Source organism: Lepidochelys kempii, chromosome 2 (genome assembly GCF_965140265.1).
Source record: "Lepidochelys kempii isolate rLepKem1 chromosome 2, rLepKem1.hap2, whole genome shotgun sequence".
NCBI classification, from domain to species: domain Eukaryota; kingdom Metazoa; phylum Chordata; order Testudines; family Cheloniidae; genus Lepidochelys; species Lepidochelys kempii.
Genome location: NC_133257.1, coordinates 112,832,299 through 112,851,396, shown reverse-complemented (window position 1 = coordinate 112,851,396; position 19,098 = coordinate 112,832,299). Strand labels below are relative to the sequence as shown.

Below are 19,098 nucleotides of genomic sequence, written 5' to 3'. Positions count from 1 at the left end.
TAGATTTTCTGTGAGCTGTAAAAATCTGGATTCTAGGTTGGTGGGAAATGGTGGAAAACCCTTCTTAAAGGACCCCCTGATGGACTTTAAGAATGAGTTGTTCTAGTAATATGTAACGTGCTATCAATCACCTTTTTAAAGCCTTCCTGAAAAATTCTGGCAACTGTAAAATGAGCTTGAACCTAGCTCTCCAACCACTCTGCACGGTTAGAGTGGAATTTCTTCCAAATATATATTCAATTCCAGAGGTCGTTGCTTTTGTGGACTTTCATCACCATAGTGAACACCTTGTTACTTCAGGGACTTGCTCATGTGAGCTGGCCCTTTAGATGTGGCTTGTCTGGCTTTGGGCTATTGCTGAGAGGTGTTTGGGAAATGAAAGATTTCAGTGAGATCCCCATGATGCAGAGAACTGCGTGGCCTCCAGGTCCATCAAAGATGAGAATTAGAGGGGAGAGAGAGGGCAAAAAATATCCGATCATTCTAAAAGTTAAGTTGTGGGATGAGGGTGAATATCTTCCCTATCTTCCATGGTTGAAGTCAAAGGAGGGTGAATTTGAGGAGAAGAGTAGAAGGTAGGCAGGCAGTTCTTCAATCTGACTGCTTCAAAGACCCAGTTCAACAGGATAAATTTGCTGGGATGCAACTGGTGTTCAGGGGACCCTTTATATACGTGCTGGATTTGGATTTGTGCTTCAATCTGAGTATTCGTTATGGAAGTCAGAAGGCCTGCTACGAGAGCAGCATCCACTGACACACTGTTGGGGAATGACGATGGGTCTAGGTTGTAGGACAGGCGGAAGGAGCCAGCTACTAATGAGAGCATGCCAGTGCTGCAGATAATACGGTGCCTTCCATGTCTCTTCAAAGAAGCCTCTGTTGCTGTTGTAGACAGTTGGTTTGGGTGATTGAGCATGGCATTGGGAGTCTGGAGCTCATGAGATCTAGCTCTTGTATCACTGACAGGGGTGTGTGGTTTTAGACAAGTCTCTTCTTTCTGCCTTATCACCAGCCTTTCCTCTTCTCCTCCAGCCTTTGATAGTTCTGAGGGGGTAGAGGGTGGGAGTAGCTTTAGCAACCACCAAGGAGCAGGAGGCGGAGAAGAGTCACTGCAGCTGCAGGAGTGTTTAGTCCTCTATTCAGGCTTGCCGGGGCAGAGGGGAAGGAGGAAGAGATCTGGTTGGAATTTGCTGATGAGTCTGCTTAGTAAATAACTTCTTACCTCATATCATTTTACAAGTTGGGCCAGCATTAATTCCAGCTCTGGTAATTACCTTCTGTCAACCTGAATTTCTCTTGCAGTTTCAGTTGGTTACAGTTTCCTTCTCTTTCTGTCTTAAATAGCTGAGGTATGTTGCAGTAGCCTATGAACTTCATTAGCTGTTTAAACCTAGCATTGGCTGCATTTTAGTGTGCTTCAAGTAATCCCTCTATATAGTCTGTATATTACTTTTAAGTTTGTAAAGCTCTTCAAGATTCTTCAGAGATACTCAATTTATATTTAAAATAATCTGCAGGTTTTGTTTCCTCTTCTTGTGCTTGGTCAGTTTATACATTACAGCTTGAAAGTGTATTTGAAACTTAAGAGCTTCATGAAATTATCTTAGTTAGTTAGTTAAATAGACTTTTAACACGTTCCTTTGTTTCCTAGGGTGTTCATTGCCTGTGACTAGTAGCAGCACATCCTCTTTCTCCACTCCTTCTGGAGGATTTCTGGGATTAGACAAATTCAAGAAACCTGAGGGAAGCTGGGACTGTGAAATATGCTTGGTACAAAACAAAGCAGAGGCCACAAAGTGCATAGCTTGTGAGAATGCAAAACCAGGCACCAAACCTGAGCTACAAGGTAATGTTTGCTTCCTGAAGGAAATAATAATTGCACTCTTTCCGTTGTTTTTTTTTTTATCAGTTGTAGTGGAAGATTTGTGTGAATTGCTGCATTTTTTCCGAAGTGTGTGTGTGTGTGTGTGTTGTATATCAGAAAAAAGAAAATAAATGTTCACAAATGACTTGTTAGGGCTCAGCATTGTCTTTGTGTGTATGTGTGAGGAAAATATCTCTTGCTGGGGGCAGGACGGGGAATATATTCTTGTTGTTAAAGTATTCCATATCATCAAATCTGTTAGTTTGAAGTGTATAAAAAGTTTAGGTTTAGAGTGAGTCCTGAGTACAGTTCTTTGATCCTAGTTGGGGATACAGCACCACTCATTTGAGAGGGTCTGTATGATAAAGTAACTGACAATCTACAAACAAAAGGCATTTCTAGTAAAAGTTTTTTTTTTTTTTATATATATAATTGGCTCAGGAGAGGATCAGGACTAGAATAGCAGTGTTGTTGCAGAGCAGGACTTAAGTGCATGTGTCTGTATTACAAATGTAGTCTATTATTCCTTTCTACAGGGTTTGGTACTGCTGCTGTGTCCTCAGATGCTGCTGCACCGTCATTTAAATTTGGTATTCAGTCATCATCCTCTGAGTCATCTCAGACAGTAGGAAGCACAGAAAGTTTTAAATTTGGAGAACAAGGGGGTTTGAAGTTTGGTATTACATCAGAGTCAGGATCTGTAACAAACAACATGACTGGTGGCTTTAATTTCTCTAAAACTTCAGGGGACTTCAAATTTGGAGTCTCTTCCTCCGACTCTAAATCAGAGGAGAGTAAAAGAGACAGTAAGAATAACAATTTTAACTTTGGACTTCTCTCTGGTACAAGCAATCCATCTACTTCAGCATTTCAGTTTGGGACATCTAATCTTGGACAGCAGGAAAAGAAGGAGGAACCTGTTCTAGGGGGTTTCAGTTTTGGCACAAGTTCTACTGCCTCCATTGCTACATCAGAGAATAAAACAGGAGTGAGTGGATTCAGTTTTGGAACGGTGGCAGAAAAGGAAGTTGCAACAACTCCTTTTTTATTTAAAAAGGCAGAGGAGAAAAAAGGTGAAACTCCTTCGGCAAAGGGAGGCTTCAGTTTTGGCAGCATGGAGCCTGCATCTGCCTCACAGTTTGTCTTGGGAAGGACAGAGGAGAAACAGGACACTGTTACCTCTGCTACTTCGTTAGTGTTCAGGAAGACGGTTGACAATGAGGAGCCAAAGGTGCAGTCCATCTTTTCATTTGGGAAGTCTGAGCAGACCAAAGAAGAAAGCACAGCAAAACCCACTTTCAGTTTCAACTTAACAAAACCAGAAGAGAAGGAAACTGAGCAAACAAAGCCAGCTTTTACATTTGGGGCACAAACCAATACTGCAGGTAAAAGAATCTTTTGCTTTAAACTTTAGTTGTCTGGTCAAGTCCATGAAGTAACAAAATTAAGTCACTGCCAAGAAAACAAATATATTCGAGTGATTTGTTCATGTGTTAGGTCTTTAGAAAAGCTTTTGTTTACTACATGAAGATGAATTTACAATTCTGGGTCTTAGAGGATAACAGGATTGTTACAGTTTCTCTATGGACTTCAGTGGAGTTGAATACCATGGATTGAAAAATTGAGAAAATATTTACTGCATGTAAGAACCATTTTCTATTAGGCCTTGCCTAAATACAAAAGTTGTACCTCTTGCTTTCCATACCTCCATAGTTAAAGCAGTACAGCGTGGACGCAGTTATCCCAGTGTAACGGTGCCTTATACCTGTGCAGCGTATTCCAGTGTGGGATGGGGAATATGTTGTACTGCTATAACTGTGGCCACACGAGAAGTTATACCACTATAACTATATCAGTAAAAAAGATAAAATAAATCACAGCCCTAACTGAAATAGTTATACTGGTACAAAATCTGGTACTAGTATATTGTCCCACATTAGTCCATATATTGGTAATATCTCCACCTTTGCAGGTGAAAATGAGCTTTTTAGTGATGTTGCTGCATAGAGGGCTTTCTGGCTGTTAAGTTCCAGTTGTGCCCAACTACCTGTCATGTTTTAAAACCGATTTTTTTTCTCTAAAGGATTAGCAAAGAGTTTTGTCAGTAACTCTGACTAAAAATAGTGTTTTGCAATTAGTCTCTTCACAGTGTTATGTTGTTCAGAATCATAAAACTGCATGATGATGTTGCTAGACAAATAGTAGATGAGGGCTCAGAGTTCTGAGATGAAATACCATGACATAAATATTTACAGTGTTATTTTAATCCCAGAGTCAGTGTCAGCAAGGACTCTTGTTAGTTCTAATTGAAAAGATTTATGACAGTCCTTTGAGGAATTAAGTTCCCCTTTCGGCATAAAGTGGCCCCATCTCCATCCCCAAAGAAAGGGGGAGTTGAAACAGAGACCTAAGTAATAGAAAAATGGAGACTGAGAAATGAAAAGAAGATGCCAGACAATTAAGTCTGAGAAATGGACACAGCAACAGACTTAGTGAAAGCTTAAAGCTTTCCAAAATGTGGGTAAACTTAGTTTAATGTCTTAAAACAAAATGGTTGATGAAGAAATTGGACTGAGGAGGGTTAGTCTTATTTGCTTTTGTAGGAAATCTTGAAGGTACTTAAATATGCATATTTATATATGCACTTTTACCAATTTTAAATTATTTTCCAGATAGCACAGGGGTTAATTAGTAAACTTTAACCCCCATTAGGGATAAACAGGGCACCCTGGAATTTTTGTGAAAGTATAACTAGGGTCTGACCTTGCAGCCTTTACACAGGCTAAGTACTCACTTTAGTTGTTGAGTTTTGCCTGACTTAGGAAAGCAGGATCAGGTCCTTAGATTCACAGTGGGGTGGAGAAGAAAAATCTCTAAATCAGTCTGTCCCTTCTCCCCCCCGAAGTAGGATCCATTTAGCATAGCCATGAAACTATTTGTTCTGATGTCTCTTGGAAAAATTTACTACCAAGCATTTCCGCTACTGGTGGCATAAAAACAAAACAAAAAACCCTAAGTACTTGTACCTATGTAATGCTACTTCATATTTCCTTAGCAAACATCCCTACACTTGCCAGCCACAAGTAGAGCCAAGACAGGAGTGCCTTTCCTCTGCTTTGTAGTCGTCTTCATGAACCCCTCCCCCCCACCCCCCCGATTGTGTTTTTCCTGGGAAAGAGACCAGTTTATGCATTTCACCTTGGTTTTACATAGGTGAGAGAGAAGCCATGAAACTGAAGTGTCATCCAGTGGTGTTGTTGGCATTCAGTGCTTGAAACAAAACGTATGTTGTGCCTTCAGAGCCTCATTTGCCATTCATTTCTAAAGTACTTTATAATTGCTTTCCTTCTTTTCAGATCAAGGGGCAGCAAAGCCAGCCTTTGGTTTCTTGAGCTCTGGTTCCTCCAGCACAGCCATACCAAGCACTTCAGCTAACAGCAGTAGTGTGTTTGGCAGCAGCTCCTCCTCTGCCTCAAATCCTCCACCAGTTGCCGCTGCCTTTTTGTTTGGACAGGCCAGCAACACTGTGAGCAGTTCTGCATTTGGCAATGCTGCTGAATCCAGTGCCCCTCAGTCATTTGGGTTCTCTCAAGAAAACAAACCAGCAACCACATCCTCCAGCACAGGTGCAGCTGTTGGGTCATTTCTCTTTGGTTCAGGAACAAGCAGTAACAATACTGCAACCTCTGGTTTCAACTTTGGGGCCACAACCACATCAAGTTCTACAGGTATGTATACAATTTAGTGCTGGTAATTTCACTGTTGTGGGTAGATGAAGGACCAACACAATTTTATTTCCATCAGCATTTTACTGTGGAGAATACATGGGCTGTGTACAGGGCTATTCAGTAGTCTTTGTACAACAAAGGAGTCACAGTCATTAGTGGGGCTACCTTGTTATGAAAAAAAAATCCTAGCTCTTAGTATTTTTCATCAATAAATCTCAAGGACTTTGTCACAGAAATTTTTAGGAAAAGTCATAAGGCATTCCTATTGGAAAAAGGCATAAGTATTAGAAATAGTTTCAGAGCAAAGTGTCACAGTCGTTGTTTTATACACCACATAACCTCTGTATTTGGTTTTCAGTTCATATAACTAGAGTTCTACTTCCAATATGGAAACCGTAGAGAAATTTGATTGAAGTTATGGAATATTGCTGTACCAGAACCAGTTTTTGAAAATCCAGCCTAACTTCCCAATTCTTTAAAACGTGAAGAGATTAAAAAAAACCAAACAACCTCTTGGAAAAGTTAAAGCCCTCACTAAATGGTCTGGGTCCATTTGTTGCCACAATATTGTTGCTGTCATAGTTACGTTGCTGAGCCCTTGGTTCTCAATTTGCCTCCTCTGCAGCTCAGATCAACTTGACAGCCCTCAGGCTTCTCAGTGAAAATGGTCATTTATTTACCTTCCCACTCTACCTTCCACATGTGAAAATCCTCAAATGTCATTAGTATTTTTAAGCACAGAATTCTTGACTTCTTTACCTTAGTGCAGCCTTCTTCATTAGTGCAGTGTTTAAGCACAACACTCATGCATTTGCTGCTGCTACTATGACCGGTTCATTTAAGATCAGATTTGTTTCTTCCAGGTTAATGGGTTAAGAACAGTGATCCTGTTTATCTCCCACTGATTCAAACAAATTAGAGATTAGAGTCTAAAATCCTAAAATGTGTCATCTAATTTGGCATGAGTTTAAGTTAAACTCAGAGGTACAGGCTCAAACCACCCAGTGATTTAAGTAAAATTTATTTCGTTATTCTTTCTATTAAGAAGCAGAATTTAAATTTGGTTGTCTCCAACCCTCATAACCCGAGAAGTTAAGTTCAGGAACTCCTTGTGCCAGAAGCAGCAGTTCAGAGTTTGGACCTGGAATTGCCATATGAAGAATTCCACATTTTTTAAGAACAAATAATATCCTAACTCTGAATTATGGCTTCTTTGCCAGCAAACCAGGTTGTCACTTTGAATAAATCGCACTGAATCTGAGGCAAAAATGACACATTAATTGACTATTATTTCTAATGCAGAAATCCAAAATTGTATGTGCAATTAAACAAATCTGTTTTCCTTGATTCTAAGTTATAGTGCAGTAGACCATGCTCTTTTCCTCTGTTGTGTAATTGCTGCCTGAAATGTCTTTAGACGAAATGAAAAGTCATTGAAATAGTGACACTTGGCAGATGTTTTCCCTGTGTGTTCAGTTATTACTGTATGTCAGTTATATGCAATACTTAAGTTTCTGTTCTGCTTCCTTGCTTTTCTAGGTTCTTCCTCTTCATTTGTGTTTGGCTCTGGGTCTTCAGCACCTGCTGCTGGTCCAGCATTTGGTGCCAGCCAGACACCAACATTTGGTCAAAGTCAAGGTGCCAGCCAGCCAAATGCTCCAACCTTTGGATCATTATCATCAACTTCATTATTTTCAGCTGGCTCTCAGCCTGCACCTCCAGCCTTCGGGTCTGTGTCAAGCAGTAGTCAGCCTCCTGTGTTTGGACAGCAAGCAAGCCAACAGCCTGGTTTTGGCTCCAGTACAACACCTAATTCCAGTGAGTGCAAGCCCTTCATGTCTGACATTTATTTTGGTCTCAAGATGTAGGTTTGTTTCTAGAAAGAACTCTCCTTAACTGTTCAGTAAGTAATAAGGCTACGTGGGATTTCATGCCAACTTTTGGTAAAACACTACAACTTTTAAGGAATAAATTGTTTTATTTTTTAATCTCCTTTCTCAAACACAGTGCATATTAAACACTTTATTACAGATAAGAAACAGAATCTGATTACTATAACATGTAATGTCCATTAACAGAATTATTCAGTAATTTGCATCATTCGTAGAGGTCAGATGGTACCCCCCACCTTCATCAGAAACTTCCCCACAAAATTCATTAGGGTGAAATTAAGATTTGTTCTCTTTCAAGAATGTTAGTGTTAAAATTAACAAATGTTAGAAAAACACAGTATAAAAATATATGAAACTCACACCACGAGGTTGAAGGCAATGTGACTTGAAGATGAATATACTCTAAGCCTGGACAAGGCCCTGCATTCATGAGGATCCTCCTCTGTCACTGTAGTTTATTATTTTGATTATGGTAGCTTAAGTAGTATTTTCTCAGAATAGAATGCATATTTTTTATTAAAAGGAACAATTTCCCAGCTTCCTTGTCTTTGTGGGAGCTTTATTCACTGACTAGGGGTGCATGCAGTAATTCTATAGAAATTACAAACATCATCTAGGAAAATAAGCAAATAATACAGGTCAGTAATCAGTTATGCCTAGCAACAATATCGACACTTTATTTCTATTCATTTGAAAGACTTAGTCAGCCCTCCCTTGATCTGGTGGCATTTAGAGATCAGTGTCTGTCTGATTACCTGGTCTGCACAGATTATTTAACGTTTATATTGTGGTAGTGCCTAACTCCTTGCATTAGGTGTTAGACGAACATATGGACTGTTGTTGAGCTTTCAGGGTGGTGAATTTATAAACTTCTTAGCACAGTATAAAATGTTTGCTTAAATATCAAAACCACACACTCAACTGTAAAGTGAGACTTTATTTACAGCTAGGCTTGTAGCTATAAGGTTACTGCTGTAACAGAAAATAGGGAAACAGTTTTAAAAGGGCACGATAATACCCTTAAATGTTATGACTCATTCTTAATAGAAAAATTGAAAAGAAAGTTAGATTTATGTATTTTTTGCATTTCACTCAGTTTGGACAGTGAAAGTACAGTAGTCAGTTTCATTTTTTAATGGATTTTGTTTGTCCTGTAACACAGGGCTGGGTTGTAAACACTGCAAGGGAACGTTCAAATCCAAATAAACTGTTCAGATTGAAATAGTCAGGCCCTAGTCCTGCAGTGGGTGTAGTCCTCATCGTAAGTCTGGGGTTTAATGATTAACTTGAAATCTAAACTACCTTCAGCAATTTTTAAAAATTGCCTACCTTTTGTTTCAGGCAGTACACCTACCCTGGAGTCTGCCTCCCGGTTTTAATGGTTTTGCATTAATGGTTTTGTACAACGTTTACGCTTCAAAATAAAAAAATACAATAAGAATGAAAATGAACATTATTTTATTTTATACTTAGGCACCTAGCTAAATAGCCTAAATTTTAGAAGCTCTCCTATAGATTTAAGAGACTGACTTTAGGGACCCACTTTTTAAAAAATCTTAACTTAGGTTCAGTAACACTTTTTTTTAACAGCACCAAAATTTGTGTGTAAGCCCTGGGAGTGTCCCTTGAAGTTGAAATCACAGAGTTGTGACTTTAGTATTGAAAAATGTAAGTTGCAAAGAAGTACTTGGTTAATAAGAGCGAGGTGCCTTGCCTTGCCTTACCTAGAAGGGTTCTGTTCTGGAGCCTCTGTCTGTAACTGCGTCCTCTCACTGAAAGCCTGTGTGAATATGTTGAAACTCTTTTGTTTGATAATAAACAATACTTGAATACAATTCTTGGTTCAGAAAACTTTATAGTATGTATTTTGATTTATGAATGACCAGATAAATTGTAAACCACTCCAAGTATTATGCATAAATCCAACCTGTGGGAGGCATTGCCTGTGATTATAAATATATTTTAAGTATAGCTCCTCAATGTGCTTTTCAAAAGGCTTCCTAAAAATGTTCAGACCATTCAAAATATGCCACATGCCCTGCTTTTATAATGAATTATTCTGACTTCTAAAGGCACATAATCTGAAATGCACAAATATCCAGAATAAAGAGGAATTGACTGTCACGTACCCTAAATGACTTTAATAAACCTGCTGCACATATTAAAAGTTGCTGCACTCACAGGGCCATCACCTTGTATCTGAATCAGCAATGCTGCAGTAGATGTTGGCTTAAAAGTCCCAGTCCTCCATGAAGTTGCCCCACTTAAATGAGTGAATACTTTTAGTGTAGGTTTTAGCAATAGCGACTTTGGTATCACTGCTTTAGGGAAGCCTGTAGTCTTGTTGTGACACAAACTTATATGATAGAATGGCAAAGGGGAAGAATCGTGGTTTTTTTGTTGTTGGTTTTTTTTTTTTGCATCGGATGGGGGAGTTAAACATAGACTTTGTCTTTTTTAGGTGCTGTATTCCAGTTCGGAAGTAGTAATAATTTCAGCTTCACAAGTAATAACCCAGGAGTATTTAATTTTGGTGCACCAGCACCACCAACCCAGCCTTCTGGCTCTTCAGGATTTCCATTTAACCCGACTCCATCATTTGCAATGGGGTAAGAATATCTTTTAAGTGACTAAAAGGGTGATGGTGGTGGGGAGGAATAAGGATCCTAATTCATAGGAATTATAGCTGTTAGAGTTAAGTATGTGCAGCTTCCAACTCCCAAATCAGTCTTCATTTACATGATTACTTTAGGTGTTCACATGAACAATGAGCTCCATATAAATACTTAGACTGAATTATGTTAAAAGTGCCAGATTTGGCACCCAAAACGACTAGTCAGTCATCATCTTAAAGGGGCCCCGTTTTCAGATGTTGAGCATCCATCCTCTGAAGATCAAGTACTTTTTAAAGGTTTCAGAGTAGCAGCTGTGAAGTGAGCTGTAGCTCACGAAAGCTTATGCTCAAATAAATTGGTTAGTCTCTGAGGTGCCACAAGTCCTCCTGTACTTTTTGAAGTGTCTCAAGTGAGGCATGAAAATTAGGCTGCCTTTCATGTTTTCAGACCTTGCATCTACTTTAAAGCCAGCAACTTATTCATTTTGTTCTGTGTGTAATACAGTAAATGTGGGTGTTTGTTTTGTTTCTGGAATCCTTCTCTTGCTGTGGATTTTATGAAGTTTGGGCCTAGCTAATTGCTGTCAGAATACATATGATGATTTTAAATTATTCCAGAAAGATCCTGAGATTTGCAGTGGCAGCATGCTAGACTTTTGACTACTTCTGAATTCTTTTGACAGGTCTAACGGGAAAAATGTGTTCTCTGCTTCTGGATCTTCAGTTTCTGGGCGGAAGATAAAGACTGCAGTTAGACGTAGAAAATAATTGTCAGTCGTTATTAGACAGCAATTTTCACAACAGCTGGTGCCCTGCACTTATTGGATTGTACCTCATGCTGGGTTTAGCTGAAGTCAGATCTGCCTAAAGAAATTCAAAACTCTGCTGTCTTTTTCCCCATTTAGTTTTTCTGGTAAGAGGTAGAGTTGGCAACAGGAAAGTTCTCAAGCAAAACTATTTTAGAATCCAGTAATTTCTTTATTCAGACTTGGCATGGTCTGGCTATAGACATGACGATAGCCTGCACAGCAAATAGCTTTGTATAATACCTCTTCATCTGCACCACTGTGTGCGTTCATTTGCGTTTACTGACGCCTCAAACTTGTAATTATATCAGTGAAGGGATTCTGTATAGAGTAGAGAATGTTGATAATGAATGATTTCTATGCTGAGTTTGTGCTGGTGTATGTGTGAAGTGAGTGAGTTGGGTGTATTGTGCACTAAAATTTTCTGATAGAGGAAGACTGATTAAAGGATGGTCCCTGCTAAGGACTTGTTAGATCTGTAGTTCTCCATTTAATAATTATATGCTATTTCTATATTTTCATTCTTACGGCTCTTTATCACCTGTCTCGCCTTTTTGTTATTTTATTATGAAAAAGTGTAAATACAATTTTGTTTCTCTTTTTTGGCATAACAGATCTGTGAACTTGAAATTTTAATTTTGTGTTATGGCAATTTTTGTTTAGTATTGTCTCAGATTTTATTATGTAAATCCCATTATTCAAAGTTGCCTAAATCCATTTGGAAAAATCTTTAAATAAAATTGGGAATTCTTAAAGTGAGTTTATTGGCTTTTCTGATCCATTTTTGTTTGGACCAAAAACCAGTATTGTACAAAGTATTAAGTATATATTTTTATATTTACAGAAATGGACTGTGGTGACTTTGGATAATAAGGAAAAGTTTAATATTAAAGCCATGTTTATTACAGTATAATTAACATGTTAAACCATGGGATAAATGCCATCAATAAAAATTATGAAATATTGTCTGTGGTAGTTTTAACTCACATTGAAACCTATCTGTAAGATGAAGCATTGTGTCCACCAGAATAGAGGTCATACCTCTCTGCAACGTTTCTGCTTTTAACAGAAATACGGAGATTGGTATAAATGTGTGCTCTGTGATTTAATGGATCCTCGAAACGAGGGGATGTTTAAACTTCTCAACCCAGAGGGGCTGTAACTGGTTACTTACCTAGAGCCTGAGGGCTGTACCTAATTTGCATATACATTTACATACTTTTAAAAATCAAAATAAATGCACATAACCATAATATTTGCCTGTACTCGTATTTTACTTGATTTAATTAAAATTGCTGCTGCGTGGATTTCAACAGCACTGAAAACCAACCAAAAAGTCAAGGCATTCAGAGAGCTGTAGCATATGGGACTGAGGTGAGGCCCAGAGCATCTCAAACTGCAAAGCACTTGCTGGTGACTTGGTTACATAGGCCTGGCTCCTTGTCCTTGTTCCAGCTGTTAAATATTTTCCTAGTATTCTTCTATGTAATTGTCACAGGGCTCTTAAGTGATTGCAAATAGGAAGGGATGGTGGTCTGTGAGACTCTAGTGAGGATGTTAGAAAGCCTCTGAACCTAGAATAATTTTAGGGAAAAATCCTAAAATCCCTACCACCAGGTCATCTGGTATGGTGGCTTCCACTGTACTGATTAAAACTTCTAAGGCAGCAGTAAGTATTTCTTGCAGTGAGCTGGTGGAAGACAAGCTGATCTCAGAGCTCGCTGGGGAATGGTCAGACAGCCACTTCTGCTGCCAGAATTTAACAATCTGTACTTGCCAATATTGTTCACAGTCCAGAAACAGACTAGTGGGAGGATTACATAAGTAAGGAGGCATTCCTGGAACTAAGGGTGTCTTGACAAAAACATCCATTTCCCTGTGGAAACAAGCTACCGCCGATTGTTACTGTGAAGGTGGTCCAGAGGTTTATCCAACTGGATGTTCAGAAACATGGATTGGCTGGAACCCAGATATCCATTCTACTGTGTTAATAATTTAAGTTATGTTACGTGTGCTGAGGAGCTACAGGTGGTTAACACTTCAAACTTCTCTGCTGTAGACAAATCCAAAGCCTACTCCGAGGAAGACTCCTCACTTAAGCATTGAACATAATGTTCTAGCCTATTAGAATTACCAAAGCAAACTAGTACTAAAAATTTTAAAAGTGAGGTGTTTTGATAGCTAAGATATTTATGGTCAATCACACATCAAATTATATTTTGAAACAGCTTTGTAGTTAAATGTGCTAGTCACCTCTGAAAATGGGGAATTTGTCATACTCTTAGCTGCTTAATTTCAGTAGCTTGACTGTGCTGGAACCTCAAGTTTCTCTTCATTTCCAAAATGGAGGGTTTGACAGACTTCTATCTTGCTGTAAAACCCTAGTGGAGACAAGGTGGAGGTATTTTTTAACAAAGTCTGTAGTAGTCTCACCTAGCTCCATTGCTCTAAGCAACCTCAGAAGACTTAATAAAAAGTATGCTAGTCTGTTTCCAGTAGGGCTCCCCTAAGTGGAGCTGTACATGTGATAGGGGCAGATTTAAACGGAGTGAAGTGGGGAGCTACCCCTTCAGCTTACTGTACTGATCACCTTTGCAAACAGTAATTACCTGTTTCAAGGGTTCACTCTCTGTACACTGCTGTTGCCACACATTAGCTAAACTCAAGTGACTGGCTGCACAAAATGATTAGATGAGCTGCAAGGTCTCCCTACTTTATTAAAGCCAGGTCTACATTTGGAAGGCTTTGCTGGAATAGCTGTGTCAGCATACCACATTGGCAAAGCTCTCCTACTGTGGACACTTTTACTGGTATAACCAAAACCAGCAGCTGGGGTGTTTCCCACATCCCTGGCCTCCCATGAGAGAAAGAGATTATACTAGCAATAACACTGTTTTGCTGGTATAAGTGCATGTATTTGAGGGGCTTTTTTTGATCTGGCCTAACCTGAGCTTCAGTTTGTAGCAGATGATGGGCGAACTCGCTCAGGTTTAAAGCACCTAATTCAAACTTAAGATTTGTATATGGACAGGAGGTGGGTTAAGGCAACACAAGTTATATGTTGAGTTAACACTTCAGTAAAGATAAGCCCTGAAAGTTACCAAGGAATTATTTTCACCCTCTCCCACTGTGGGCAGAAAATGGCCTCCACACAGGAAGGAAGGAAATTGTAGCAGTTCCTACAGTATGCCTGAAGTGTTAGCTAAACCTTTAAAATAAACATCCCTTTTATCCTAGCCAAGCCATACTTACAGTGAAGAGCTACTGATGCTCTACAGGAAAAAATGTCAACTGGTGGCAACTCTCCAGCAATAGTATTAGCAACTTCCAGAGCTGCAACTCTTCCCATTGCTGCAAGGATTCTGCATCTGAGTTAACTTTGTTATAAAGCAAAGCACACACTCCTACCAGGTAATTTCTTCTGAAATATGCCTAAAGACTGAAGCAGAACATTCTTCTTGCAAAGAGAACGTTTCAACCTCCCACCTTTAGGTAGTCTCCTTCACAGACCTCTGAATTTTAATATCTAGGCTGATCTTAATCACTCCTCAACAATACAACACTTCTCCAAAAGAGGAGACACACTTCAGTCCATGATTAGCTTGTCCTTTTTCCCTGTCTCTATCTTTACCTTGCATCTTTCATACCTAATGCTTTAGCTGAAGTAGGAATACAAAAGGGTACTTGTATTTTATACAGACCAGCCTACAGTCAGACTGGCAAAAAGCACAACTGACAAGCCATTCATTTTCCACAAGCACAGCTGAACGATCCAGTTTTGTGATAAGTATAGCATAACTTGGTCACATTTAATTTATAGTCTACTGTTAATTTAGAAGTGAATTCTTAAAGCTTACATTGTAAATAGGCAAACAGCTGTAGATTAACTTTATGAATGACAGCAAGCTATGACCAAGTGCTGATAATTCAAAGGAATTAATTTCAAAACTCAAATGTTTGTGGTAATGTCACTCTTCATATAAAAGGACACTTCAGGGCTTAGATTTTTATTGAGGAACTGAATGGTATAAATTGTCTTTGAAGTATCAGACGACTGAATACCCTGACCAGTTCCAAACAAAACAGTGACGGCAAGCACCTATTTGAGTGTGAGAAACAGACTTAAGCCAGAGGCAGTGACATTTGAATTCAAGTACTTTGTAGAAACAGACTTTTATTTGAGATAAGATTAAATATATAAACAAGAGGAAGTAAACAGTTAACTGCAGCAATTCACCATAAATCTGGTCATCTGATTGACATCTTGAGCACTTAAGAGCAGAACCTTAACATGAGATGTCAAGTTTTTTTCTTGATTCTACAATCTCTGAAGTTTTGCTCTAGTACAGCCTCACTATGGTGCAACAGACAACACAAAGTATCATCTATAGGCAACTGATAAGGTAACATGCAGCCTTTTGTGATACAGAGAATGAATTCATTTATATAGCAGAAACTAGATTCCTGTTTAGAATGCTATGAGCCTTTCAGAAATCTGATTTGGGTGTTGGTTAGGACTAATCTTAAGAGTTCAAAAATGCATGTCTTCAGGGAGAAGACCCATACATCATTAGAACAATTTTATGCTGGTACAATTAAGCTTGAGCCACACCTATAAGACATTCCCCCAAGAGTTTGGGGTGTTAGACATTACAGCCTTAGTGAATAAGGATTAAATGGGAAGTTATATTCTGTCTAGCCAGTGGAATGATATTTTACCTTAACTACACTATTTACTGTTAAATTTATTAAAACTGTACACTTATTTTTGAAGGAAAAGTATGTGCAAAATACACCTTGCAAAGGTGGCTCCTTTTAATGCTAATGATTTCTTCCCTAAAATAGCAAGCCTAGCTCCAGTTGTTTGCAATGACTACAGTGTAAAATAAACCCACTACTTTTTAAATCTTTTCTTCAACTGTAATTTCTTTGGACAGGGCTCATTGGACTGTTTGTACAGTGCCATCATAATTTGGGGCAGGGGCACTCTTTTAATACAAAAAAAAAAGATGTCTAATTGATGATGGGTCTAGGTTTGGAATCTGGGTCTCCAGATGAGACAGGTTTGGTCAGTGTCCTGACTTTAGATACAAGCAGAAGGTTGCCCATCAAGCCAAATAGCCACCCATATCTCAGGGATGGGCAAAATTTTTGGCCTGAGGGCCACATCTGCCTGGGGAAATTATATGCAGGGCAATGAATGTTGGGTTGGGGCACAGAAAGGGGATCAGGCCAGAGGGTTGGGGGCTCAAGGCAGGGGGCTCAGGCCTGTGCGTACCACTCCCAAAGCTCCCATTAGGTGCAGTTCCCCATTCCTGGCCAATGGGAGTTGCAGGGGGCAGTACCTGCAGGTGAGGGCAGCACACAGAGCGCCCCTCCAAGGGGCCACAGGGATGTGGTGCCAGCCGCTTCTGGGAGCATCGCAGGGCCAGGGCAGGCTAGGAGGATGCCTTAGCCCCGCTGCATCATGGGGCTGGCAATCCTGCAGGCCGGATCCAGCCCACAGGCTGTAGTTTGCCCTCCCCTGCCATATCTGTACTGAAAAGCAATGGCTTAAGCAGAGTTAGCCAGTCATCTCTATCTAGCAGTAGTTCATATTCACTGTTACTGTCATTCTCCCAAAACCCTTTAATTATACTAGTATGACTAACTCAGCTATTCAAGGTTGTGGTGTAGATTCATCTCCCAGCTTTCTGTCATCTAACCTATTCATGCTAGTATTGTAGCCAAATAGTTCTGCTTACAGCATGTGCAGAACAGGAACTGCTTAGTAAGGGACGGGGAGGGGAGGGGGACACCACACACAATGTGCTGGTGAAACCTGCTGCCCTATCACACAGTGAAACCAGAAAGGAAAGTAGAATATGGTTGTATTTGTACTGTGGCTGAACTCAGTGTTCATCGACTTCATCAGTTCTAGGAATGAGTATTAGCTGAGGTTCAGATTATAAACAGTAGCTCTGCAGTTTAAGAAATTGGCGGTTTCTAGGCAAGACTTAAAAATTACAATGTGTAAGTGGAGACAAAGTTTACAAGAAGCAGTGAGCTGACTCTGGGATGGGGGAGCGGGGGAATCTAATCATGCAAATGAATATACACATCTCTGTAAAGCAGACAATTCAACCTTTTGCAAGTAGTAACCAAAAAGCAGATTAAACACCACAGTAGTGAAAATTAGTACAGCTTTATGCTTCCTTAGATCAGAACACTCCCCCAGGAACACTTCAATACTTAGCCCTAACGATACACCAAATAATCGTTAAAATGCTGAACTATTATGAAAGTTGATAGTGGCACTCACCTTCCTAAATTATTTCATTAACAGTACAAATGCTTGTTCTATGTTTAAATTGCACATTTTCAAATACCCTCCCACAACACCCTCTTGCACAAAGTAGATGACAGTCAAGAGTAACTGCTGCAACCACTTGTCAATATTTAGTCCTAAGCCAACTACAGACAGTAATGGGGAATTCCAATTTATTAAAAAAAAAAACACACTTAAGCTTTTAACAAAAAGTTGGCATTGTTCTTCAGAAGCTCTTTCCCAGTCAATATTACATGAATAAACATAAATGTTAACAAAGCTATGTAATCATGCAAAATATTAGGCTTCTTTATTCATCAGTAGGATCCAAGTTATTTGCATATAGCAGTGACTAGGCAGAATTTTAAAATATAAAGTGAAAACCAATTTTTGAACTTATCTATACAGTTAGCCATAATTTGTGTTCTGGTTGATATTTCTACATGCTACATATAAACTCCATCTATCAGTTTACATAGTCTATCTGCAACAATTTGAGGGAAGTAAAAACTTTCCTTCCCCTACAAACAGAAGCAACCATTTTCACCTTTTGTTTGTAACCATGTTAATTTTATAGCTCTGAAGTTATTTACACAAACCTAATTCACAAATACCACAGTAACTTATTCTTCCCACAAAGTAGTAGTAACTTAATTTACCTCTTCATTAGGACAGACATAAATAGTAAGTGACTTAATGCTTAACACAATCATGCAAAAAACCTGCCACAATACATGTTTCGATAAGACATTTAAAAAGTGGTAAAGAAATACAATTCTTGAAGTGAAGGAGTTCACTAAGCCTTTTAGGGGTTGATAATACCCAACCACGGCACAATGCATCGGTTTAATGGAAACATTAGCTATATTTTTGCCTCCATCCCCCAAAGAAACACTGCAATCCCCTCTAAGGGACAGTTTCTGTAATGTGTTTTGTAAACATCAACATAGACGACAACTACATTCTCCAGCTTATTTTTGCCATAAAATAATCAAGTTGTAGAACTAGTACTTCTTAAGATGGCAATATTTCCAGGCATCTCCCTTCTGGAGACTGAGAGATACTGTCCTTTATGGATAAATATAAGCAGTTTCCTTCCCGTCAATCTAATGTTAATACTTCCCAAATTGAATAGGTACTATTTCTCTGAAACCTCTTTGGCATTTAAGAAAAATCAATACTTCCAAGATAATCATTGCCACCATACTGGAATGACTCATTGTTTAACGTCCGAATCTGTCTCCAGTTAGTTTGGGCAAGCAATACTGATGGTCTTCTTTACTTTGTTTTTTAGGAGTTAAAAAAAGTTTGGTAATCTGGGCTTCTTTTGGTATCATCTGACTCCATTTCTTCTTACCACAATAGTTCCTGCTACAATGTCATAGGCTGTTCTATTATGCTGAAAAAATAGCAGCGTAATGAATGCAGGAAAAAAGGAAGCAATAGAAAAATTCTTGATCAAGGCTCGTATTGTAGACCTAGAATGAGAAGGAAATCGGCTTGTTTTAATTTTCAGTCCCTGCCCAGAGTAGTTTTGCCACTGATCCAGTACCTTAAAGTTATACAGCACAAAGTGAATCATATGGATTTAGAAATCAAGTATTTTAACATGCAAAGCTAAAATATGCCTTTCTGTTTACGTGATTAGATAGTTAGTACATGATTCTTGGGTCACTGCAGGATTCTGTCTGATAAGTCTCACTGCCAAAGAGAGGGAGTACTTGTGGCAGTTTCCATAGTATGCATCCGATGAAGTGAAAAGGAGTACTTGTGGCACCTTAGAGACTATTATGCATCCGATGAAGTGAGCTGTAGCTCACGAAAGCTCATGCTCAAATAAATTGGTTCATCTCTAAGGTGCCACAAGTCCTCCCGTTCTTTTTGCGA

General features: G+C 39.1%; 2 protein-coding genes across 8 annotated transcripts in view; one reads left to right on the top strand and one right to left on the bottom strand.

The window, feature by feature from the left end:
• NUP153 (nucleoporin 153) overlaps positions 1-12,157 on the top strand; it is a 62,679-nt gene extending 50,522 nt beyond the window's left edge. For 6 of the 7 annotated variants that reach the window (XM_073331994.1, XM_073331999.1, XM_073331998.1 and 3 more), the window contains 6 exons: positions 1,652-1,846; positions 2,401-3,249; positions 5,221-5,592; positions 7,132-7,410; positions 9,946-10,093; positions 10,782-12,157. In XM_073331994.1, the coding sequence (XP_073188095.1) occupies positions 1,652-1,846; positions 2,401-3,249; positions 5,221-5,592; positions 7,132-7,410; positions 9,946-10,093; positions 10,782-10,866 (1,928 nt within the window). In that variant the 3' untranslated portion in view covers positions 10,867-12,157. Of the gene's footprint in view, positions 1-1,651; positions 1,847-2,400; positions 3,250-5,220; positions 5,593-7,131; positions 7,411-9,945 lie in introns of all 7 variants that reach the window. The other variant, XM_073331997.1, reaches the window with a different exon arrangement.
• The window catches only part of FAM8A1 (family with sequence similarity 8 member A1), a 26,077-nt gene continuing 17,624 nt past the window's right edge, over positions 10,646-19,098 (bottom strand). The window contains exon 5 of the mRNA XM_073332000.1: positions 10,646-18,689. Within this exon, the coding sequence (XP_073188101.1) occupies positions 18,545-18,689 (145 nt within the window). The 3' untranslated portion in view covers positions 10,646-18,544. The remainder of the gene's footprint in view (positions 18,690-19,098) is intronic.